This window comes from Hypanus sabinus, chromosome 8 (genome assembly GCF_030144855.1).
Source record: "Hypanus sabinus isolate sHypSab1 chromosome 8, sHypSab1.hap1, whole genome shotgun sequence".
Taxonomy (NCBI): Eukaryota; Metazoa; Chordata; class Chondrichthyes; order Myliobatiformes; family Dasyatidae; genus Hypanus; species Hypanus sabinus.
In genome coordinates, this window is record NC_082713.1 from 51,518,315 (window position 1) to 51,538,919 (window position 20,605).

General features: G+C 38.4%; 1 protein-coding gene across 3 annotated transcripts in view; it reads left to right on the forward strand.

The window, feature by feature from the left end:
* Positions 1–20,605, forward strand: part of bcorl1 (BCL6 corepressor-like 1) — a 212,139-nt gene that overhangs the window by 104,268 nt on the left and 87,266 nt on the right. For all 3 annotated transcript variants that reach the window (XM_059977160.1, XM_059977163.1, XM_059977161.1), the window contains one exon: positions 5,970–6,103. In XM_059977160.1, the coding sequence (XP_059833143.1) occupies positions 6,018–6,103 (86 nt within the window). In that variant the 5' untranslated portion in view covers positions 5,970–6,017. The remainder of the gene's footprint in view (positions 1–5,969; positions 6,104–20,605) is intronic.

A 20,605-nucleotide genomic window follows, 5' to 3' on the forward strand; every position in this document is an offset into this window, starting at 1 on the left:
GGTTTCGGCCCAGAATGTCGACAGCGCTTCTCCCTATAGATGCTGCCTGTCCTACTGTGTTCCACCAGCATTTTGTGTATGTTGTCAGTTAAGGTTGTGTGTTGGTTATGGCATGATGCAATTGTTTATTGATCTGCTTGACAATATTGGACTTTAAAGCAAAACCTACCTTAGTAATTAAGCAAAATCTTACAGTCCAGCTTTTTAATTTGTTGTGAAATTCTTGTTTTGCTGCTTAATTTATTGGTTAACTGATAAAAGCTGACTGAATTTTCTGAAAAATTACATTTAAAAAAAGCTGCAGATGCAGGTAAAAATCTCAGACAGCATCTATAGAAAGAGAAACTTATATTTCATGTCTTCTTGCTGAGTTTTTCACATATTCCCTGTTAAGAATGATTGAATTTTCTGGTGTACATATCTGCAATTGACCTTTTGCCAAATTGAAGGAAGAAATTTTGTGACATATTGTAAATCATATTTCAGAAATATTGGATTTTTCCCCTAATTTTTTCATGGGGAATGGCCATCTCTAACAACCCCAGTATTTATTTGTAATGACATATCCTGAAGAAGGCAGTAGTGAATATCTTGAACTGATTGAAGAACAGAATTGATAACAAGAATTTCCTGGATTTCGACAGGGCAACAATGCACGTTATCAAAGTAGTGTCTCTCGACGATATACCTTTGCCTCCGCCCTCCTACATGGTAGAGAGTATGAGCTGGTACTAAGAAGTCTTGACAAGTCTAATATATGATGTGAATGTTGAATGCGATGATTTGGCAGGTTACGTTGTTGCGATGTTCCTGGGACTGATCTGATTGGCCATTAACAAGCATTTCTGTTTTTAAGAGTGGTGGGACTCCAGTCAGATGTAAATTACTTGATTCCTTGTAACGGGTCTCGACCTGAAGCGTCGACTGTTTATTCCTTTCCATAGGTGCTGCCTGACGGGCTGAGTTCCTCCAGCATTTTGTGTATGTAACTCGGGTTCTCGATGCCCACTGCCATTAATGCGACTCCATGTCAGTGAACAGTCTGGCACGTTATAGTTTTAACGAAACCAGAACTGTATCAGTGGTTGAAAGGTGCCGTACGAATTTCGGAGATCCCATTGAAAGCGCAAGCTGGAAATAATTCAGTTACCACACGCCTGGAGTCTGATGAGACCTGACTGACTTGTGGGTGCTGCTGTTTATTTGGCCCTTCCCGGTCGATGACCGCGGCGGTCGCAGTGAAGTCCCCGAACTACAAAACCCAGAATACCTTTCGCCCACCGGCACTCGCTCGTTGTGTTCCAGGTTGTCAGTGTGTGTGTTGTTCCTCCGCCGCTTTGCCTGTGGAAATGCCAGGCCAGTTCTCAGCGACGGGGCAGAAAGCGCCGTCGCCACACGTCGGGAGGGCGAGCGGCGCCTCGCGCGCCTCCCTCGCGGGCTGCCCGAGGACGGCGCTGATTGGCTAGCGCCCCAGCCGTGTAACGAACGTCATTTAAATACCCTGCGCGGGTCGCGGGTCAGGTACCAGTCAGTCGTGAGACTGGCCGATCGGGACTGGAAGGTTTGAAATGACCCCGGGTTCCTCTTTAACAGTCCGAGGCAGAAGGACTCCGTACTAGGTCACCCAGCCAGTGGGAGGCCCGGTGGGTGGCAAGATCAGCGGCTAAACACGGGACGTCGTTCGCACACCTTTCGGTCCCGATGCTTTGCATCTATACATTTTACTAAACAGAATTGAAAACCAGTGCTGCCGAGGAAGCTGTGACTAGGAACAGCGAAGCCGAGTGAGGTTTGACAAACTCGGCCAAAAAATACCGAATCGACACAATCTAAAGCATAATACAAAAAAAATTACTTTTGAATAACCAGATTAAAACTAGTGATATTTTACACACTTAAAAGGATAATATATGTTCGGATAACTTGTATACCCTTGGGAAGATAAGTGATCGCAACTAATTTGGTCTTTGAAGTTTAGCTACTGGCTTAGTATATGGGGAATAAAATAATTTAACTTCAAAAAAATACAGTTGCCTTGGGGATAATTTATAGTTGGATGGTGTTGACATTTTTGTCCCGTTATGTTTAATAGTTTATGTTAAGATGCTTGGGATATTTAAAAAAAAAACATTTTGAAGTGATGGGGAAGTTTTTGTGTTATAATAGTTTTGTGCAAGTAAAGCAATAATTTGAACCGTGATCTTCTGATTTTGTGATTTATAGGCTTAAATTTCTCTGATTCTCCCAATTTCTATATATTAAGACTGTCATACAGAAGCAAGTTTTTGTTTTTAAAACCTTGCATATATCTTTTACATCTTCGGAACATCTTGAATACATTGCAGAAATGAACTAATTTGGAAATAAAGCTTTGTAATATAGGCCACCATTGAGTTGGAATTATTCAGTGCAGAAACACTCCATTCTGCCTTCTGTATTTGTACTGGCCATCAAGCCCCTATTGATGCTAATCCCATTTTTATCCACAGGTATTCTCCATCAATATCTTCCCGGTTTTCTTGCCACCCACTCATACCTGGGACAGTTTAGACAACTTATTTTCCAGTGTCTGGCATTTGAGAGAAATCACAGTGCCTGAGCAAAGGGAGATCATGTAAACTCGTGTAGGCAGTATTGGAAGCTTTGCATTAACCCAATCAAAAATACATCACAGTTCAGGTGAAATAAATACATTGAATAAAGACTTGAAAGAAGTCTGAAAAAGACATAGCCACAGGAGAGAGTGGATGTTCATATTCCAGAGATAATTTTAAAGCCCTTTAAAAAAAATAAACATTGAATATCAAATAAGGTCATTCATGTGTTTTCTAACTTGGCCTCCTCCAACTTTAAGTACTTAACTTTGGTAAGTCTGCCCTCTGGTGGTTCAATTAAAAAAAGGAAAGTTCTGGACAATCCTGTTTCAGGGATCACTTATCATATTGATGGTTTTCCATGATAAAGTGTTATACTGTTCAAATATTTTAATATCGACTACTATGTTTTGCAAATCCCCTTTTTCTGGTTTTGAGATCAAGATCCTGTGTGATTGCTGAAATACAAGTAGAAATAAATTACTAGAGGAGCTCTTAATTGCTAATTCACAATTTGAGGGAGGGAAAATTATGTTTGAAAACTATATCTTGAATTTATTAGAGTAAAATTGGTAAATTGTATTGCAGCTATTTGCAGGTGCATTGCATGTATAATATAGGATAAAGAACAGTTGGCTAATTAAACTGATTTAATAAATATATACAGTACTGTGCAAAGGTCTTAGGTACCCTAGATTTTTTTTTATTTGGTGTCAGATGGTATGGACTCCGCTGAGCTCTGATTTCAACATTATTGAGGTTGTCTGGAATTACCTGGAGACACTGAAGCAAGTGAGACAGCCAAAGTGCAGAAAAACTGTGGCAACTCCTCCAGGATGCTTGTAACAATCTACAAGCCAATTTTCTTTTAAAATTGGATGAGACAGTGTACCTAAGACAATTGATGAAGTTTTGAAGTCAAAGTGTGGTCACACCTAATATTGATCTGATTTAGTTTTTTACAGTTTACTGCTCTTCATGGTAATTTTTTGATATTTAGAATTTTTTTCATTATTTTTGAAAGTATCTTCGCTTTACAGGTTTTTTTTAACATGTGCCAAAGACTTTTGCACAGTGCTGTAATTTACCTGTAACTAATACAGTAGAATTTACTTGAAAGAGGAATACCCAAAATTACAATGTTGTTTATTGGTTCCTGAAGTTCATCAGTTGAAAACTCAGGCTTTGCTTTCCTTTATGTGTTTGAGCTATTATATTTGTTTTTGTCAGATGCGTTCTATTGTTTAATTTTCAAAATTACACTTTTAGATTCTTTATTATAACTTTCTGTTCTTGGGGAAACCTTAAAGACGAAACATTTATCGAATGGCAGATTCTCCTGCTCCTTTCTCTCTCTCAGCTTCAAGTATTAACATTCTCAATGAATACATATAAAATCAGGCAGCTATTTTCAATACAGCACACATACACACACAGTGCTGGAGGAACTCAGCAGGTCAGGTGGCATCTATTGAAATGAATGAACAGTCATTGTTTTGGGTTGAGACCATTCTTCATGACTGGAAAGGAAGGGGGAAGACATCAGAATATAAAGGTGAGGGGTGGGGAGGATAGCTGGAAGATGATAGGTGAAGCCAGGTGGGCAGGAATGTTAGAGGGCTGGAGAAGAAGGAATCTGATAAGAGAGGAGAGTGGACCATAGGAGAGAAGGAAGGATGAGGGGATCCAGGGGGAGGTGATAGGCAGGTGAGAAGATGTAAGAGGCCAGAGTGGGGAATAGTAGAAGGGGGGGGGGGGTGAGAAATTATTTTTACTAGAAGAAGAAATTGATATTCGTCCCATCAGGTTGGAGGCTACCCAGACGGAATATAAGGTGTTGCTTCTGCACCCTGAGGGTGGCCAAGGACCGACATGTCAGAATAGGAATGGGAATTGGAATTAAAAAGCTTGGCCACTGTAAAGTTCTGGTTTTGGTAGATGGAGCGGAGGTGCTTGACGTAGTTATGTAGAGGAGGCCATATTGGGAGAATAGACAACCCCAGTAGATTCACAGGTGAAGTTTTGTCTCAGCTGGAAGGACTGCTTGGGGTTCTGAGTGGAGGTGAATGGGCAGGTGTTACACTTTGGCCACTTGTAGGAATTAGTGCCAGAAGGGAGATTAGTGGGGAGGAACAAATAGACAAAGGTGTTACAGAGGAAGTGATTCTGGTGGACAGCAGAGAGGGAGGGGGTGGGGTTAAAGATATTTTTGGTGGCAGGATCCTTTTGGAGATGGTGGAAGTTGTGGAGAATGATGTATTGGATGCGGAGGCTCATGGGGTGGTAGGTAAGGACGAGGAACTGTTGAGACTGTTAACTATTGTCAATTTTATGGTAGCAGGAAGATGAGGTGAATGTAGATGTTTGAGAAATGGAGGAGGTGTGGATGAGGGCAGCATCAATGATGCCATGGAGTGGAAAGCTGTGATAGTGACGAAGGAACTGAGTAAAGGGAATAGCGTTTTTACAGGAGACAGGGTGGGAAGAGGTATAGTCAAGGTAACCATAGGAATTGGTAGGTTTATAAAAGATGTCAGTCGACAGTTTGTCTCCAGGGATGGAGACAGAGAGATAGAGAAAGGGGAGGAGAGGTATCAGAAATGGATTGTTTTCAAATCCTAAGTACTTTGCTAAGTAGCGTCTCACCAAAGGATTTAAGTAATCAAAATTGGTTCTGGAAGCAGGTGATATCCTTTATAACTGCTGTTGTGACTTTGTATCATGCTTAGTTTTGTTGCCAAAATGAAGGTTAGTGCTCATGGCAAGTGCTCACAACCAGTTTGTCCAGAGAGCTAGCAATTATTTTTTAAACTTCAATTATAATGGAGAATTTGTTTGTAAAGTGTTGTTCATTCAGACCAATATGACTTGTAATTTTGCATCGTCAGGTGTTGACCTCCAGAATACCTTAATTATTGAGTATTAACTGATTTCATCCTTTCTCTAAATATACCTAGCATTTTTGCATATTGTGAACTTCCCAGAAAATTTAGTGTTTATCAGTTATAGATGACATAAAAACAAACACTCAGCAGCTCAGGTTGTTAATGTTTCAGGTCCAAGCCTCTTTATCAGGCTTGATTCCAGCATTTTTTTTCTCAGATTTCCAGCAACATGCATTTTACTTAGTTTTTTGATTTATTTGAAGTCCAGTAGACAATGAAAATCATGTATTACATGTGGTCCAGTTAGGAACTGAATATTCAAGCAGTCAGAGCTGCATGGTCATTACAGATATTTAGGATGTTGGCATCTGCTTTCATTAACAAAAAAAATTAGAATGGTGATAGTAGTGTTTTCTTTCAGCCTTTGGAACAAGAATATTTTACAAGTACTTGTGCAGTTGTTTGTTAATGGTCATCTTTTATCACTCAGGTTGGAGCAGTGAAGCAGTGGAGCTACTGTAATTGGTCTTCACCTGTCATGCTTGCCACAGCCTCGCTGTACAACAGCATTCACGATTGGACACAAACTGACTGTATACGGATGTGTGGCATTAAGGAAGATAGGTAAGTGTTACTATAACAGAATGAATAAAAACAGTGTCTGGTTGAACCTAGTTACCAGAGTTTGTGCAAATCTACTGAATTGCAGCAGAAAAATATAATGTACACATAGAACATAAAAAAGACCAAAGAACCTAAACCCATTCCTTTTGCCAAACATTTTTTTTTGTCATTAATCATACATTTTTTTTCCTCTACAGTAGCTATAATCTGTACTATTTTATAAATGGATCCTAATCAAGTCACTGCATGGAGGTGTAGGGGATAATTGTTCAGCATCATCATTACGTGCTGGGTTGCATGACATGGATGATCATGGTCTCATGACCATGATTGTTCTTGGCAAATTTTTTTACAGAAGTGCGTTTGCCCTTCTTCTGAGCAGTGTCTACGAGAGGGGTGACCCCAGCCTTTATCAGTACTGTTCAGAGATTATCTGCCCAGCATCAGTGGTTGCATAATCAGGACTTGTGCTATGCACCAGCTGCTCATAGGACCATCTACCACCTGGTCTCATGGCTTCACGTGACCCTGATCATGAGGCTAAGCTGGTGCTACACCTTGCCTAAGGGTGACCTGTAGGCTAGCAGAGGGAAGGAGCGCCTTGTACCTCCTTGGTAGAGAAACATATCCACCCCACCTCACAGGGTTAATTATTAGTGAAGCAAAACTGGAGCAATCTGAGGCTGACAAAATGAGGTCAAAGAGGTGTAGTTCAGAGGGAGATGAACATGATGAGACCTTGGCCTATCTGGTTAATTAAAGGGTTATGTGTTGCAATATATCAGAACATGAAAAAGAGTTTTGATGTGCACAGAAGAGTTATATGGCCTACACTGCTAGAAGGTATCAGAAAAAGATCAGCGAATTCATCAATATATTTAAATAGGAGAATGAAAATTTGAAGTAAAACATTCAGGAGCCAGTTTAAGTTTCAGTGTCATCAAACAGGGGTGGTCATTGCTGGTTTTTGTATTAAGGGTTTAGCTGGGTTGAACTTTTAAAAGAATAGAGGATGGAATCTTGCTGCAGAGCGCCAGAGTAATCAATTCTGGATAAATGGAGATTTTAGCACCAGGTTAACTGAGATACATAATGGTGACTGACAGTGAGCTGTTGCCAGTAACCCTGGTGTTATCTGCTTGTACATTTTCCTGCTTTGACTGTGTGAATCTCCTCATTTGAAAGATATGCAGGTAAATAGGCTACAATAAATTGGTATGAAAAGGTGATGAAAATATGGGGGAAATAAAAATAGAAGTAGCATTAGTGTAAGTGGATGGCTTATGTTGACTCTGCAGCTCAGAGCCTTTTTTTATGCCAAATGACTTCACATGAAAGATGGTGTAGACTGTGGGGATTTTTGATGAGGTGAAATACTCTGATCAAGAAAAAACAGGATATGACTTGTGTGAATCATTTGAGAGAATGGTTGTGATATTCTTGTGCAGATGGTGGCAAGTATTTAGAGTTTGCAATGATAGCCAAAAAAGCCGACATTTCTTTTTACCATAGTTCAGCAGAAGGATTGGAACTTGATTGGAGCTGCCAACATTTCTGTGCAGATCTGTTTGCATTTATCATCATAAGTGCCACTGTGTTTGTGATTCCCATTCAAACTTACTCAAAGAGCTTTGCCAATGATTCCCATACTGAACTCTAAAGTTGAATTTGGAGAATCTAAAGGTATAGTGCAAATGTTCTACAATTCTTCAGCAGTTTCACTGGAGAATATACTTGAGTCAGAATACATCTGATGCTGAAACAACAAAATCATTCATTTGAATTAAGTGGCAGTGCTGCAAGGGCCAAAGGTAAGTATGAAATAATTTGCATGATACAAAATAAAGCATTCTGTTATGTTTTTAATTGAGTTTGTGTTTTTTAGCAGTTTGATATATTTGACAATTGGCAAAGCTCAGCCAGCTGATTTTTTTTTTAAAAGCAATTTTGTTGGTGGGGTTTGCTCTTACAAACTCACAAGGCACATCACCACAGAGTCCTGCTATTTTATGTTGTGAGGCTTTAAGAGACAAGTGAACATCCAAGAGCTTAGGTAACCTGCTACTGGCAGCAAGTTCTGGTCCGTTGACTTGTGTCAAACCTGATATCTTACAAGCATAGAATGGAGAGGTGTGTGAAAGTGCCTGGATAATAGCAGCAAGTGAGATATAGATGAAAATGATGAGGTGTGATGTGGAGAGGCATGAATGGGAAAGCTGACAGACATCAGAGGTAAATGCTAGAGTAACTTTTGGGATATCAAGCTAAGATAGACATTACTAAGGAAGAACCAGTTGAGACACGTTCCACCTGTGGATGTTGATACAGAAATGTTGACGGAGGCTGTTGTGGTCAAATATGTTGATGACTGTCTAAAGATGAATGAGAAGGGATAACAATCATTTACGGAGTCAGTGATTGTTTTATTTTGGATCAAATTCTGATCGAAGAGATGAAAACTTGTAGGAAAAATCTACACGAAGCAAGGAGGTTAAAACATATTAAAGGAGTTTGAAGTTGGACAGAAAAAGAAAAGAGTAGGTTTTGGTTAAGCGGTGGTCGTGTTTTCTGCAAGAGATGTATCTTCATATTACTTAGAAAGCTAAAAGTGACTTTTGGTAATTGAGAGACAGCAGATCTTGGGTTGTTTCACTACTAGTAAAAGATCTAGCAGTAGACAAAAGTGAAATTAAGGGAAGACACATTTTCAGGGCTAATGCCAGAGTCTTGGCTTGGTACGAAAAGTCATGGGGAAGCAGCATTGGAAGGAGGTAGTTCCTCTTACTGTCTGAATAAATTTATGATCGTTGCATAGAGGAGTTGGAAGCAATTCAGGTAGTTAAGTTACTTTTACACTTTAGATGATAATGGAGTATTGAGCTGAGGATAATGAATTTGGCACTTAGTCTGTTTACTTTATGTTTCAGAATATTACTAAGGATCATCGTTGACATCTAGTCGTTAACTGGAAAGAATTTGTTTTACCAATTGTGCTGTTGATTTTTTTTGGGTCGTACCACATAGCATGATACAACACAGAAGCAGGCTCTTTGGCCCACCTAGTTTGTGCTGTACTGCTATTCTGCCCAGTCCCATTGAATTACATATCTTTCCTCTTAAGCAAACCTGCATCCACCACTTCCGCTGGCAGCTCATTCTGTATTTGCCCACTCTTTGAATGAAGTAGCTACCTCTCAGGTTCCCTTAAATATTTTACCTTTTAGCTTAAACCTATAACTTCTAGTAGTGGTCTCACCAATCTCAGTGGAAAAAGACTGCATGTATTTACCCTTTGAATCCCTCATAATTTTGTATATATCTATCAAACCTCCCCCCCCCCCCCATTTCCTGTCCCTCAAGGAAAAAAATATCCTAATCTATTCAAACTTTGCCTATAATACAGGACCTCATGTCCTAGCAACAACCCTTCAATTTTTTTTTCTGTACTCTTCCAATCTTATTGATCTTTCCTGTAGGTAGGTGACCAGAACTCCGAACAATACTCCACATTTGGCCCCACCAATATCTTGTGCAACTTCAACGTAACATCACAACTCCTGTACATGATACTCTGATTTATGAAGACCAAGTGTGCCAAAAGGTCTCTTTATGACACTATCTACAAATGGATTTAATGTACTGAGGGAGTTCTGTATTATTGGAGAAGATGTAATTAGATATTACCTTGCTGCATAGTTTATTCTTTCAAGTGGACCTAAAGGAACTCAGTGAACTACTTTGAAGGGTAGGGGGTGTTTTGATGTTCTGGATAATATTTCTTGTTTAATCAGCATCACCAAAATATCTTGTTATGTTATTATCACATCGAAAATGGGAGCTTGATTATTATGTATCTTGCATTACTTTAATTTTTTAGAAGTCCTTTGACAGGCTTAAACTGCATAGAGTTGTTCTGAACATTTTGAAAGGCACCTTTTAAATATAAGCAGTTCTGTATATATAGATAAAGGAGATGATGCATTCCTAAGATAGGAGTCAGAATATACCCCATACAGATTAGATTTGCTGAAATCATTGTAGAGTTGGAAATAGCACTCTGTCCGTAATCATATAATTCTGATTAGATACGAGAGAGGTTGTCAGAGGATTGGAGGGATGTAAATGTTACATATCTATGCAGATTAGACAAGAGGGATAAATGTTGCATCTAAACAGCATGAACCTAATGATGGTGTTTTGAGACCATATCAAGAGCAAAACTGTTAAGCACATTTATATTTAGCTAACTTGATTAAATTCTATTTTTTGTAGTAGCAGTGGGGGCTGATGAGGGTCATGCCATTATGTTCTGCATATTAACTACTGAAAGCTGTTTGAAAAAGAATGAAAGAATGGACTCGTTACTGAAAATGAATAACGGGACTGAAGTGGGAGTGGCTGCAGGGATATATGGGCAGTCATGAGTTAGCAAACAGATTGTAGTGGGAAATCAGTCTTTTTGGACAATCAAAAAATGGGCAGTTGTGTTCCAAGAACCTACTTTGTTTCTGCAGGTCTTTGTTGAGCAATCCAATCAGTCTTGTACATCCTTTCTGCAAATTATTGATGCAAGGTAGAATTTAGAGAGGACAAATGCGGATCTAGGGAGAATTGGTTATTGAGTAAAGGGATCGTTTTGTGAGCACATATAGACCTTATATGACGTAGATGCTTCTATGTCTGTTGGTTTGTGGATGTGAAACATTTTGTTGTTTCAGTGTATTGTGCAAAACCTTTTCACTCACTACTTTCTCTGGTACATTGATAGATATACTGTTGCTTTCTGCTCCCACAATGAATATGAAAGTTTTACCAATTTCCCTGCCAATTTTCTTCTCTGGCTTGTATGTGGCTCATTTTTAATTATTTCATTCCCTTCAAGTTTCCAAATCCATTTCAGGGATTAGGTTCATAATCTTATCTTCTGAATTGGAGAGAATGGAATGAAATAACAAACTTCTCAAAATCAGAAAGAAGGACATAGGTTGCAGATATACGAGAACACAGTTATCTACAAGTTCCCCTACAACTTAGAAATATATTACCAGTCCTTCATTGGCACCAGGAATAAATGGTGGAACTCCCTACCCAATAGCATTATGGGTGTACTTTCACCAGAAGGCCTGCAGCAATTCAAGAAGGTGACTGATCATCCTTTCTTCAAGGCAATTAATAATGGGCAATGTATTGTGCTTGCCTGCATTGCAAGTTCCTCTACTGAAAAAAGTGTATCCATTGGAAGCCTATATCTATGGATATAGGCAATCGGGTTTCAAAAGGGAAATGGACGAGAAAAAAATCTCTCCATCAGATGTCTGAATGTTCCATGAACACATAAACATCACCTTGTTAATCTGTTTTTTTTTTTGGGGGGGGGGATTATTTATTTATTTTTGTGATTTATGGTAATTTTATGCTTTTGCACTTTGGAGGCCCTCCATTGGTTGGGGGGTCAACCATGGCTGTTGCGTCCTAGCAGTCATAACACAAGCCAGGGCACCTTGCACTTTACTGCTGCTGCAAAACAACAAATTCCATGTCGTGTAAATCAGTGATAATAAATCAGATTCTGATACATCTAATTTTGAATCAATTTTCTGGACCCCAGAATCCCATGTGTTGAAAGTAAAATTTGGATTAATAATCATTAAAGTGAATCATGTAACAATATTGTACTTCAGTAGCATTCTGTTTCTCACTATAGGTTGTAAGTTGCATTTATTCTGTTTGTGCTTTTCCTTGAAGTTTTTTTTTATGTAATAAAATTGGGATTTTGTACAAAATCCTCACAACTCATGAGCATTGAGTCATTTGAGAGAAAGTGATTGAGTGCTGGTTGAACATATATCTTGTGTATTAGATGCTGGTTAAAACTTTACTATCAGCCCAAGTTAATGAAAATATTGATATGTTGGACTTTTAAAAGTTCAAGTACAAAAAATAACTTGATTAAAGTTGGTTAGACAAATAGGGTGCAATAGTTGATAACATTAGGGAAAGTTCATATACATTATCAACATATATATGTCACCATATACGATCCTGAGATTCATTTTTTGTGGGCATACCCAATAAATCCAACTGGGCATTAAACCAGTGTCCAAAAGACAATGAACTGCAAATACAAAAAGAAAGAAATAATAATAAGAAATAAGCAATAAATATCGAGAACATGAGATGAAGAGTCCTTGAATGTGAGTCCATAGATTGTGGGAACATTTCAGTCATGGGGCAAGTGCAGTTATCCCGTTTGGTTCAAGAGCCTGATGGCTGAAGGGTAATAGCTGTTCTTGATGTTGTGAGTCCTGAGGCTTCTGTAACAACTTCTTTCTGGATTCAGACCAGAAGACATTCTGTTCAATTGCCGGCATTTGTGGTTTTGTTTTACATATATAAAGATTATAAAACCGGTAGGAGTGAAGTAGAGGAGTAATTGATTATTTTATAGCATTCATCAATTTTATAGCTAATGTATTGCTGCATGTTTTAGGCATGTAAGACTGGTCTATGGAAAATAGCTGTTTCCTCTGATGTTGGGGGATTTTATTTTATTTTAAGTTTTCAAGTCTATTGAGGATTTTAAGCAACTTACATGAAAATATTCTTTCTTTCCACAGGAGAACTATTTTGCATGGAAAACAACTTAATAGTTACTTCTCATAGCATAAGGTGAAATATAATTTTCTTTATGAATAACAAGCTAAATGTAGTGTAGAGTATGATTGTAGATTCTCTGATGTTCGATTTTTGTAATCTAGAGGATGGGTGCGGTTACATTTGTCTGTCTGCATGTGCACTTGTGTATTGTTTTAAATGCAAATAAATTTAGGTTGTGAGGATGCATTTGGGTGCAATGAGGGAAATTTGGTCCCATAGTTATAATAGTGTAGAAGCCATATTCACCGTGGCACTAATTCGTACCAGATTAAAAAGAAACAAATTAAAACAAAGTGGATGCTGACTTACATGATCAAAGCCAGAAAAATAATTTAGACTCTTCTGTTGGTTTCAGTGGCAGAGAAAAGAAAATCACCAGTTTTAGATTTTTCAAGAATGTGGCGAAGGATGCCTTCTATATTTAACCAACACACTTGTCACTGACTGGTTAGCTGCATGGGTGTGTAATCAATAGAGAAAGATAACGGAAAATATCATAATATTTCTAAACCTTATTTAAGCTTCAGAAGAATGGGAAAAACTAGGACATATATTCAGCATAAATTGGGCAACTATCCATTATCCAAATTAATTGTGCTTTTTCTTTTCTCATTTCCTTTATTCAGTGCATAAATTTGAAAGTTTAGTATGTTTTCGGTGAAGCTTTTTAAACAATGCTTTTTCCCATTCTCCTTGTACTTTCATAATTATTTAAAATGTATCCGTTTTGTTCATGCAAATGCTTCTTTCTAAACTAATCTTTAATTTTGTGAAATTTTAAACATTTTAATTGATAGTATTACACCATGCTTAGAACAGTGAAATTTGGAGTATTTAGAGATGTGGGAAATTTACATCAACTCCTTTGCTTTCTATATTGCATAACTGCCATGTTTTTCAATATTTAGTCTGAGTCATTGTGTAAATAATTAGGAAAAATATGGTATATTTTAGTATTTCAAAGGATCAGAAAAACATAATCTGACAGTCCCACAATCTGACAGCGGAGAAAAATTTAACATATACATCTTTTTTTTCTATAAACATGGATGATCATTTTCAAGACATTGAGTTTAGTGTGCCATTGTCATTAACACTTTTCGATAGAGGAAAATGTTATGAATATGTTTTTTATTGGGATATGGGAAAAGCTGGCTGACCCTTTGAACTGGGTGGCTTGCCGCTCTGATTCAGAGGCAGTTTGAAATCAATTGTCTTGTCATGCCACACCAGGTAAGAACAATGGCTTTCTTTATGTAAGGAATGTTAACAAACCAAATGAGATTTTCATGGTTGTCTTAATGACTGCTCATCATATTAGTTTTTTTATTCAAATATTTAATTGACTGAATTTAAACTGTCCAGATGCAGTGGTGGGATTTTTAACTCTTGACGCTGAATCTTTAATTCAGCCTTCTGCATTCTGCATTTGGACTGGTGCTCCTGTAACTTTACTATATTACTTATTGTACCTAATTTATCATTTTAATGATAGAGTACCATTCATTGTTTATAAGAAAGATATGAAAGCAATTGACTTTTATCAAAAACATAATTGCTTAATATGATCAGGTGTTTGTGTGCTGGAAGCACACTTCTAGATTTTTGTTTCTGGCCATCTGTGCGTACAATGTGATTGTGCATTTATTGCCCATTTTCAAATGCTGTTTTTCCTTCTAACATGAAAGAAAGCTATCCAGGCAAGCAGGTGGAGTAATTCCTCTAGCTCTCTTGTTTCCCTGTAGTCTATACTTCTTACATGCACAATAACACATACCTGATTTTCTCACGAGTTACAGCAGCTGTAACGCACAGTATTTGGGATATGGAAAGAAACAAGCAAATCTGGAGGAAATCTATGCTGTCACTCAAGGACAGCACTCAGGCTTATTTTTGTGAGGCAGGTGTATTAGAAGCAGAGCAGCTCTTTGTCCCTTATGAGTCAATTCCACAATATTGTATTATGGAAGACTGATGTTTAATTTAACATTAAATAAGAGTGCATGGCCTTACCAGGGCGTCTGCTGGGGAGTTAATGGTGGCCATTCCTCTCAAACCTCTACCACCTCTATATGTTCTTTCCTTTGCTCTCTTGCTCCAACTATTTTCTTTCTCACCACTGTGATTAGTTCTTGCTCGGGACTATATCATATCCATCTCTGCTATGATGGTTGTCCCTTTTCCCCTTCCTATCCCGATCTCTATTGACCCCTTGACCAACTCAAACCGTTGTCTGATTCAATAAGCCTTGGGCCTCTCAAGCAGTGGAGTATTACTGCCAATTAGCTAGGGGTGGGAGCAGGTAAAAGTGGCAGCTTAACCTTGCTTTAAAGATACTTTTAGCCCAAGGTCATCTTTTTATAAATACAAAATACTGTTTTATGCTAAAAGTCTAAAATAAGTCATAGAGTGCTATAAAAACTCAAGGTATCAGGAAGCTTGTGGAGAGAAAAAAAAACGGGAGTTAATTTTTATCTGATCAGACCTGTCTGTCCCCATATGTTGATTGACATGTTGACTACTTATAGCAGTTTCAGAGCCTGTGTCTGTTCTTAATTCAGTTTTCATCCAGCTGCTTTATTATTGCAAAGTTAGTAGCACCTATTCCTTATTTCCAAGTTCCCTACATTGTCTTCATGAAAAAGATTTCCTCTATTCTTGCATATCTGGTGATTATCATTGAAAAACTATGGGTATTTCTCACTTTATGGATGGATGATTTGTAAATTTTCACTTTTGACTTTTTTAACAGTCTTGATTTTTTAGGGTACACGCTCTTGATATTATTTTCAGCTACAATATACAACATAGGGATATGCTGTACCTTAAACCCTACATTTTGGCCAACCTTTTCAAATATTGCCATTCTTCTTAATGAAACCTAACCCTTTCTGAAATCAGTAAAGCATAATCATCCTGTGATTTGATTAGAGGTTTGGGTTCATGACTAGGCAAATGAACAGTATGTTGGAACCATTCTGTAATACAAAGTGTGTTCTATCGTATAATATTTTGAACAGCTTAATGCAGAAGGAATTGAAGATGTAACCTTGTTAACAACTTTATAAAGATAATTTTGTTTGTACAATCCAGACATGTAGAACAACTTAGACAAATGCACTCCATGGGTTGGAAGTCCATTTTAGAATAAAATGCTTAAAATCTGCTAAGAATGGTTGTAATAAGAACCAGTTTGGCTTATATATTTAAGGTTGTTCAATCATATTCATCTTAGTATGAAGATATATGTATGTTGTCTACTATTGCTTTCACCGAGTTCAGAATCATTCAGTAGAGTGATAGGAATAGCTTTGAACAGGCAGAAAATTTGAAATGGATCTTTTTCATATAAATTTATAAAGTGTGAAGGGTGTGTTTGATCTGGATGGCATACACCTACTTATTTATAAGGGGTTTAAATTAGCTTGAGGTAGAAAGTGTGCTGTGATCATTTGCACAATCTTACTCCTAGTTATTTGGTTTAGTTCTGAATGTAGGTTATTTTTCCTCCTCCTCTACAGCTACAAGGCAAAAGCTAATTCCATATTATTAGCAGATTGTATGGAATATCTCATACATTAATAGATTCAAAAATGTTTTGCATTGAGTTCCTTCAAAGTAGTCTTAGCAGCAAAATGACTGTTTTGGTACATTGAAGTGGAGTGAGCAATGATTTTGAAGATGGTGGCAAGGCTCTCATGTAAGCACATTCTATACTAATAGGTGAGCCTCAGACACAAACAAAGAAACTCCAGTTTGTGAAAAGATAGCCTTATTTTCAGTTAGTTGAATTTTGATTAGCTCTTTTGACATTAATCAGTAGAGTGTGGTTGCACACTCAGAGAGTGAATTCTGGTCAAGCCTGTAATTCTTCAAAATCCTTGCTCTTTATCTGGCCGCTCCTCCCTGTGAAGAGCAGTGGAGATGAACTTAATTTTCCTTGAGCAGAGAATGTTTGGGTGGTATTTTGCAAAATTTGAAAAATTGTAATATGCCCTACACCAGTGGGGAAGATGGTGTCACTGTGTGCTACCTATGGTGATGGGATTTTTGACCCTACTCTGTAACTGTGCAAAACTACCATCATCTCAGTGGTTGCTTCAATTGTTTAAGAAAGATTGGAGTGACTGCTGCAATAATCTTTATTATGAAGTGATCATCACCTGCTCTGCATCTATCAACTATCCTCGCCCCCATAGCTTTTTCTATTGTACTGGCCATGTCTCAATCTCTTTGATAATACTGAAGACTGAGAGGAACAATTACCAAATTATCACTCCTAGTCTGAATTCTGGAAAAGTGAGAACAAAAATTGTACTTCTATTATGATTCTGTCTGAGCTTCAGATATAGTAATGAGATTAACCTTCTCATTTAACCCCACTACAGACAACAAATCTGAAAATATTTGATTGTTTTTTAAAATTTTACATACGGTGAGAGGGGTTCAGAGTCACTTTGGGTGCTAAATGCTATGATTTCAATATGAATTGGACACATGACATTGACGAACAGAAATCTTGTACAGTTGTAACATGGTATCCTAATGCTGATTTAACTTAATAAAATGTCATATTTTCCACTTGCACATGTTAATTCCCTTCCCCCACTTCCTCAGTTGGTCTGGATATAGTTGTAATTTTGGACAAGCTATTTCACTATCCACTATATCACCAATCTTGGTGTCATCCAAAAACGGACTAACCAAACATCCAGATTGTTAATATAGATAACAACCGTGACAAACAGCAATAAGTCAGCATTGATCTCTGCAGCATACTACTAGTCACAGACCTTTGGTGTGAAAAACAATTTTCCACTATCATACCCTGACTCTTTCCTCTAAGCAAATATTATATCAAAATCAGAATCAAGTTTATTATCAGCAGACAACACACACAAAATGCTGGTGGAACACAGCAGGCCAGGCAGCATCTATAAGGAGAAGCACTGTCGACGTTTCAGGCTGAGACCCTTTGTCAGGACTAACTGAAAGGAAAGTTAGTAAGAGATTTGAAAGTAGTGGGGGGGGGGGAGAGGGGGAAATGCAAAATGATAGAAGATCGGAGGGGCTGGAATGAAGCTAAGAGCTGGAAAGGTGATTGGCAAAAGTGATACAGAGCTGGAGAAGGGAAAGGATCATGGGACAGGAGGCCTTAGGAGAAAGAAAGGGGGGGGGGGGGGGAGAAGCACCAGAGGGAGATGGAGAACAGGCAAACAACTAAATATGTCAGGGATGGGGTAAGAAGGGGAGGAGATGCATTAACGGAAGTTAGAGAAGTCAATGTTCATGCCATCAGGTTAATTCCACGTCCCATTCTGATATGTCTATCCATGGCCTCTTCTACTGTCAAAATGAATCCAAACTCAGGTTGGAGGAACACCACCTTATATATCGGCTGGGTAGCCTCCAACCTGGGTACTTTGTAGGCTAGTACCCAAGATGGAGCTGTCTAAGTTTACAACCCTCTGCAGCTTCTTCCAGTCCTGTGCTCCTCCCACCCCTCCCCATTCTGAACAGTGATGCAGCCTGTCAGAATGCTCTCCACTGTACATCTATAGAAGTTTTTGAGTGTTTTTGTTGACATACCAAATCTCTTCAAACTCCTAATGAAGTGTAGTTGCTGTCTTGCCTTCTTTATAACCGCATTGATATGTTGGGACCAGGTTAAGTTCTCAGAGATTTTGACACCCAGGAACTTGAAACTGCTCACTCTCTCCACTTCTGATCCCTTTATGAGGATTGGTGTGTGTTCCTTTGAATTACCCTTCCTGAAGTCTACAATCAGCTCTTTCATCTTCCTGATGTTGAATGCAAGGTTGTTGCTGCGACACCACCCCACTAGTTGGCATATCTCGCTCCTGTCTTGTCTCCATCTTGTCCTCTTGTCTCCATCTGGGATTTTACCAACAATGGTTGTATCATCAGTAAATTTATAGATGGTATTTGAGCTATGCCTAGCCACACAGTCATGGGTATAGAGAGAGTAGAGCAGTGGGCTAAGCACACACCCCTGAGGTGCACCAGTGTTGATCGTCAGCAAGGAGGAGATGTTATCACCAATCCACAAAGTTTGTGTTCTTCCGGTTAGGAAGTCGAGATCCAATTGCAGAGGGAGGTACAGAGGCCCATGTTCTGTAACTTCTCAATCAGAATTTTGGAATGATGGTGTTAAATGCTGAGCGATAGTTGATGAACAGCATCCTGACATAGATGTTTGTATTGTCCAGGTGGTCTAAGGCTGTGCGAAGAGCTGTTGAGATTCCGTCTGCCATTGACCTATTGTGGCGAAAGGCGAATTGCAGTGGGTCCAGGTCCTTGCTGAGGCAGGAGTTCAGTCTGGTTATGACCACCCTCTCAAAGCATTTCATCACTGTAAATGTGAGTGCTACTGGGGGATAGTCATTAAGGCAACTCACATTATTCTTCTTAGGTACTGGTATAATTGTTGCCTTTTTGAACTTCTACCTGTAGTAGTAGATGTTGAAAATGTCCTTGAATACTCCTGCCAGATGGTTAGCACAAGTTTTCAGAGCCAGCTACTCCAGTTTCCAGCTACTCCATCGGGACCTTCTGCCTTGCGAATATTCACCCTCTTTAAAGACAGCCTAACATCGGCCTCTGAAACAGAGAACACAGGGTTACCAGGTGCAGCAGGGATCTTCACAGCTGTAGTTCTACTCTCCCTTTTAAAGCAGGCATAGAAGGAGTCGAGCTCATCTGGTAGTGAAGCATCGCTGCCATTTTTCACTTTGACAGAAGTAATGTCTTAGAAACTGTGCCGGAGTGGTTGTACATCCGATGTCGCCTTCAACTTTATTTGAAATTGTCCTTTTGCCCTTGAAATAGCTCTCTGCAAATCATACCTGGTTTTCTGGTACAGACCTGGGTCGCCAGACTTAAATGCCACAGATCTAGCCTTCAGGTGATGACATACCTACTGGTTCATCCACAGCTTTTGGTTTGGGAATATACAGGCACATTCTCATTGGCACAGTTTTTGCAGGCTCATACTCATCCACGCAGATTTTAATGAAGTCGGTAACAACTGCAGCATACTCATCCAGATTCAAAGATGAATCCCTGTGTACAGTCCAGTCCAGCCCTTTATCCTAAGTGATTTAACCTCCTGGACCAGTGAGACTTGATAAAAACTTTGCTAAGATCCATTTAGGCAACATCTATTACTCTGATGTATGCTTCTTTTTTCCTGACCAGATCCTCAATATCTTTCATAATCTGGAATTCCCCAATTCTGCCAGCTTTGCCCTTTACTCTGATGTTATTAAAATTAGCTTATCCCCAATTTAAGACATTAACTCATGAATCAATCTTATCTTTTATTATAATTATTTTAAACATCCTAAATACATTGTGATTTTCTGAGTTGGTGTGAAGATTGAGAAATCATATTTGATAAATCTGTCAATTTTTCAGAAGGTGTAACCACTGGAATTGGTAACATAAAATCAGTAGATTTAATGTATTTGGATTTTCAGAATGATTTCAATTTTTTTGTGAGATCATGCATAGTCCAGAAACAGGACATTTACCTCTTTAAAGCAATGCTGACTTTGTAGAGAAATTAAATCTAACTGGAATAGTAATAAAATATCTTTTATAAACATGATATTTACTGCAAAGATTAATCTGTGATTTCTGCTATTTATAATAGGTGGGACTGAATGTAATGTATCTAAATTTTCTGACAAGTGCAAATCTTGCTGGGTATGTGAGCTATGAAAGGATCTTAATGTCTTAAGGGAGATGTAAGCAAGATATGTAGATGGGCAAGTGAGATAAAATGCAAGGAAATGTAATGTTAATTATTTTGGTAAAATAAAT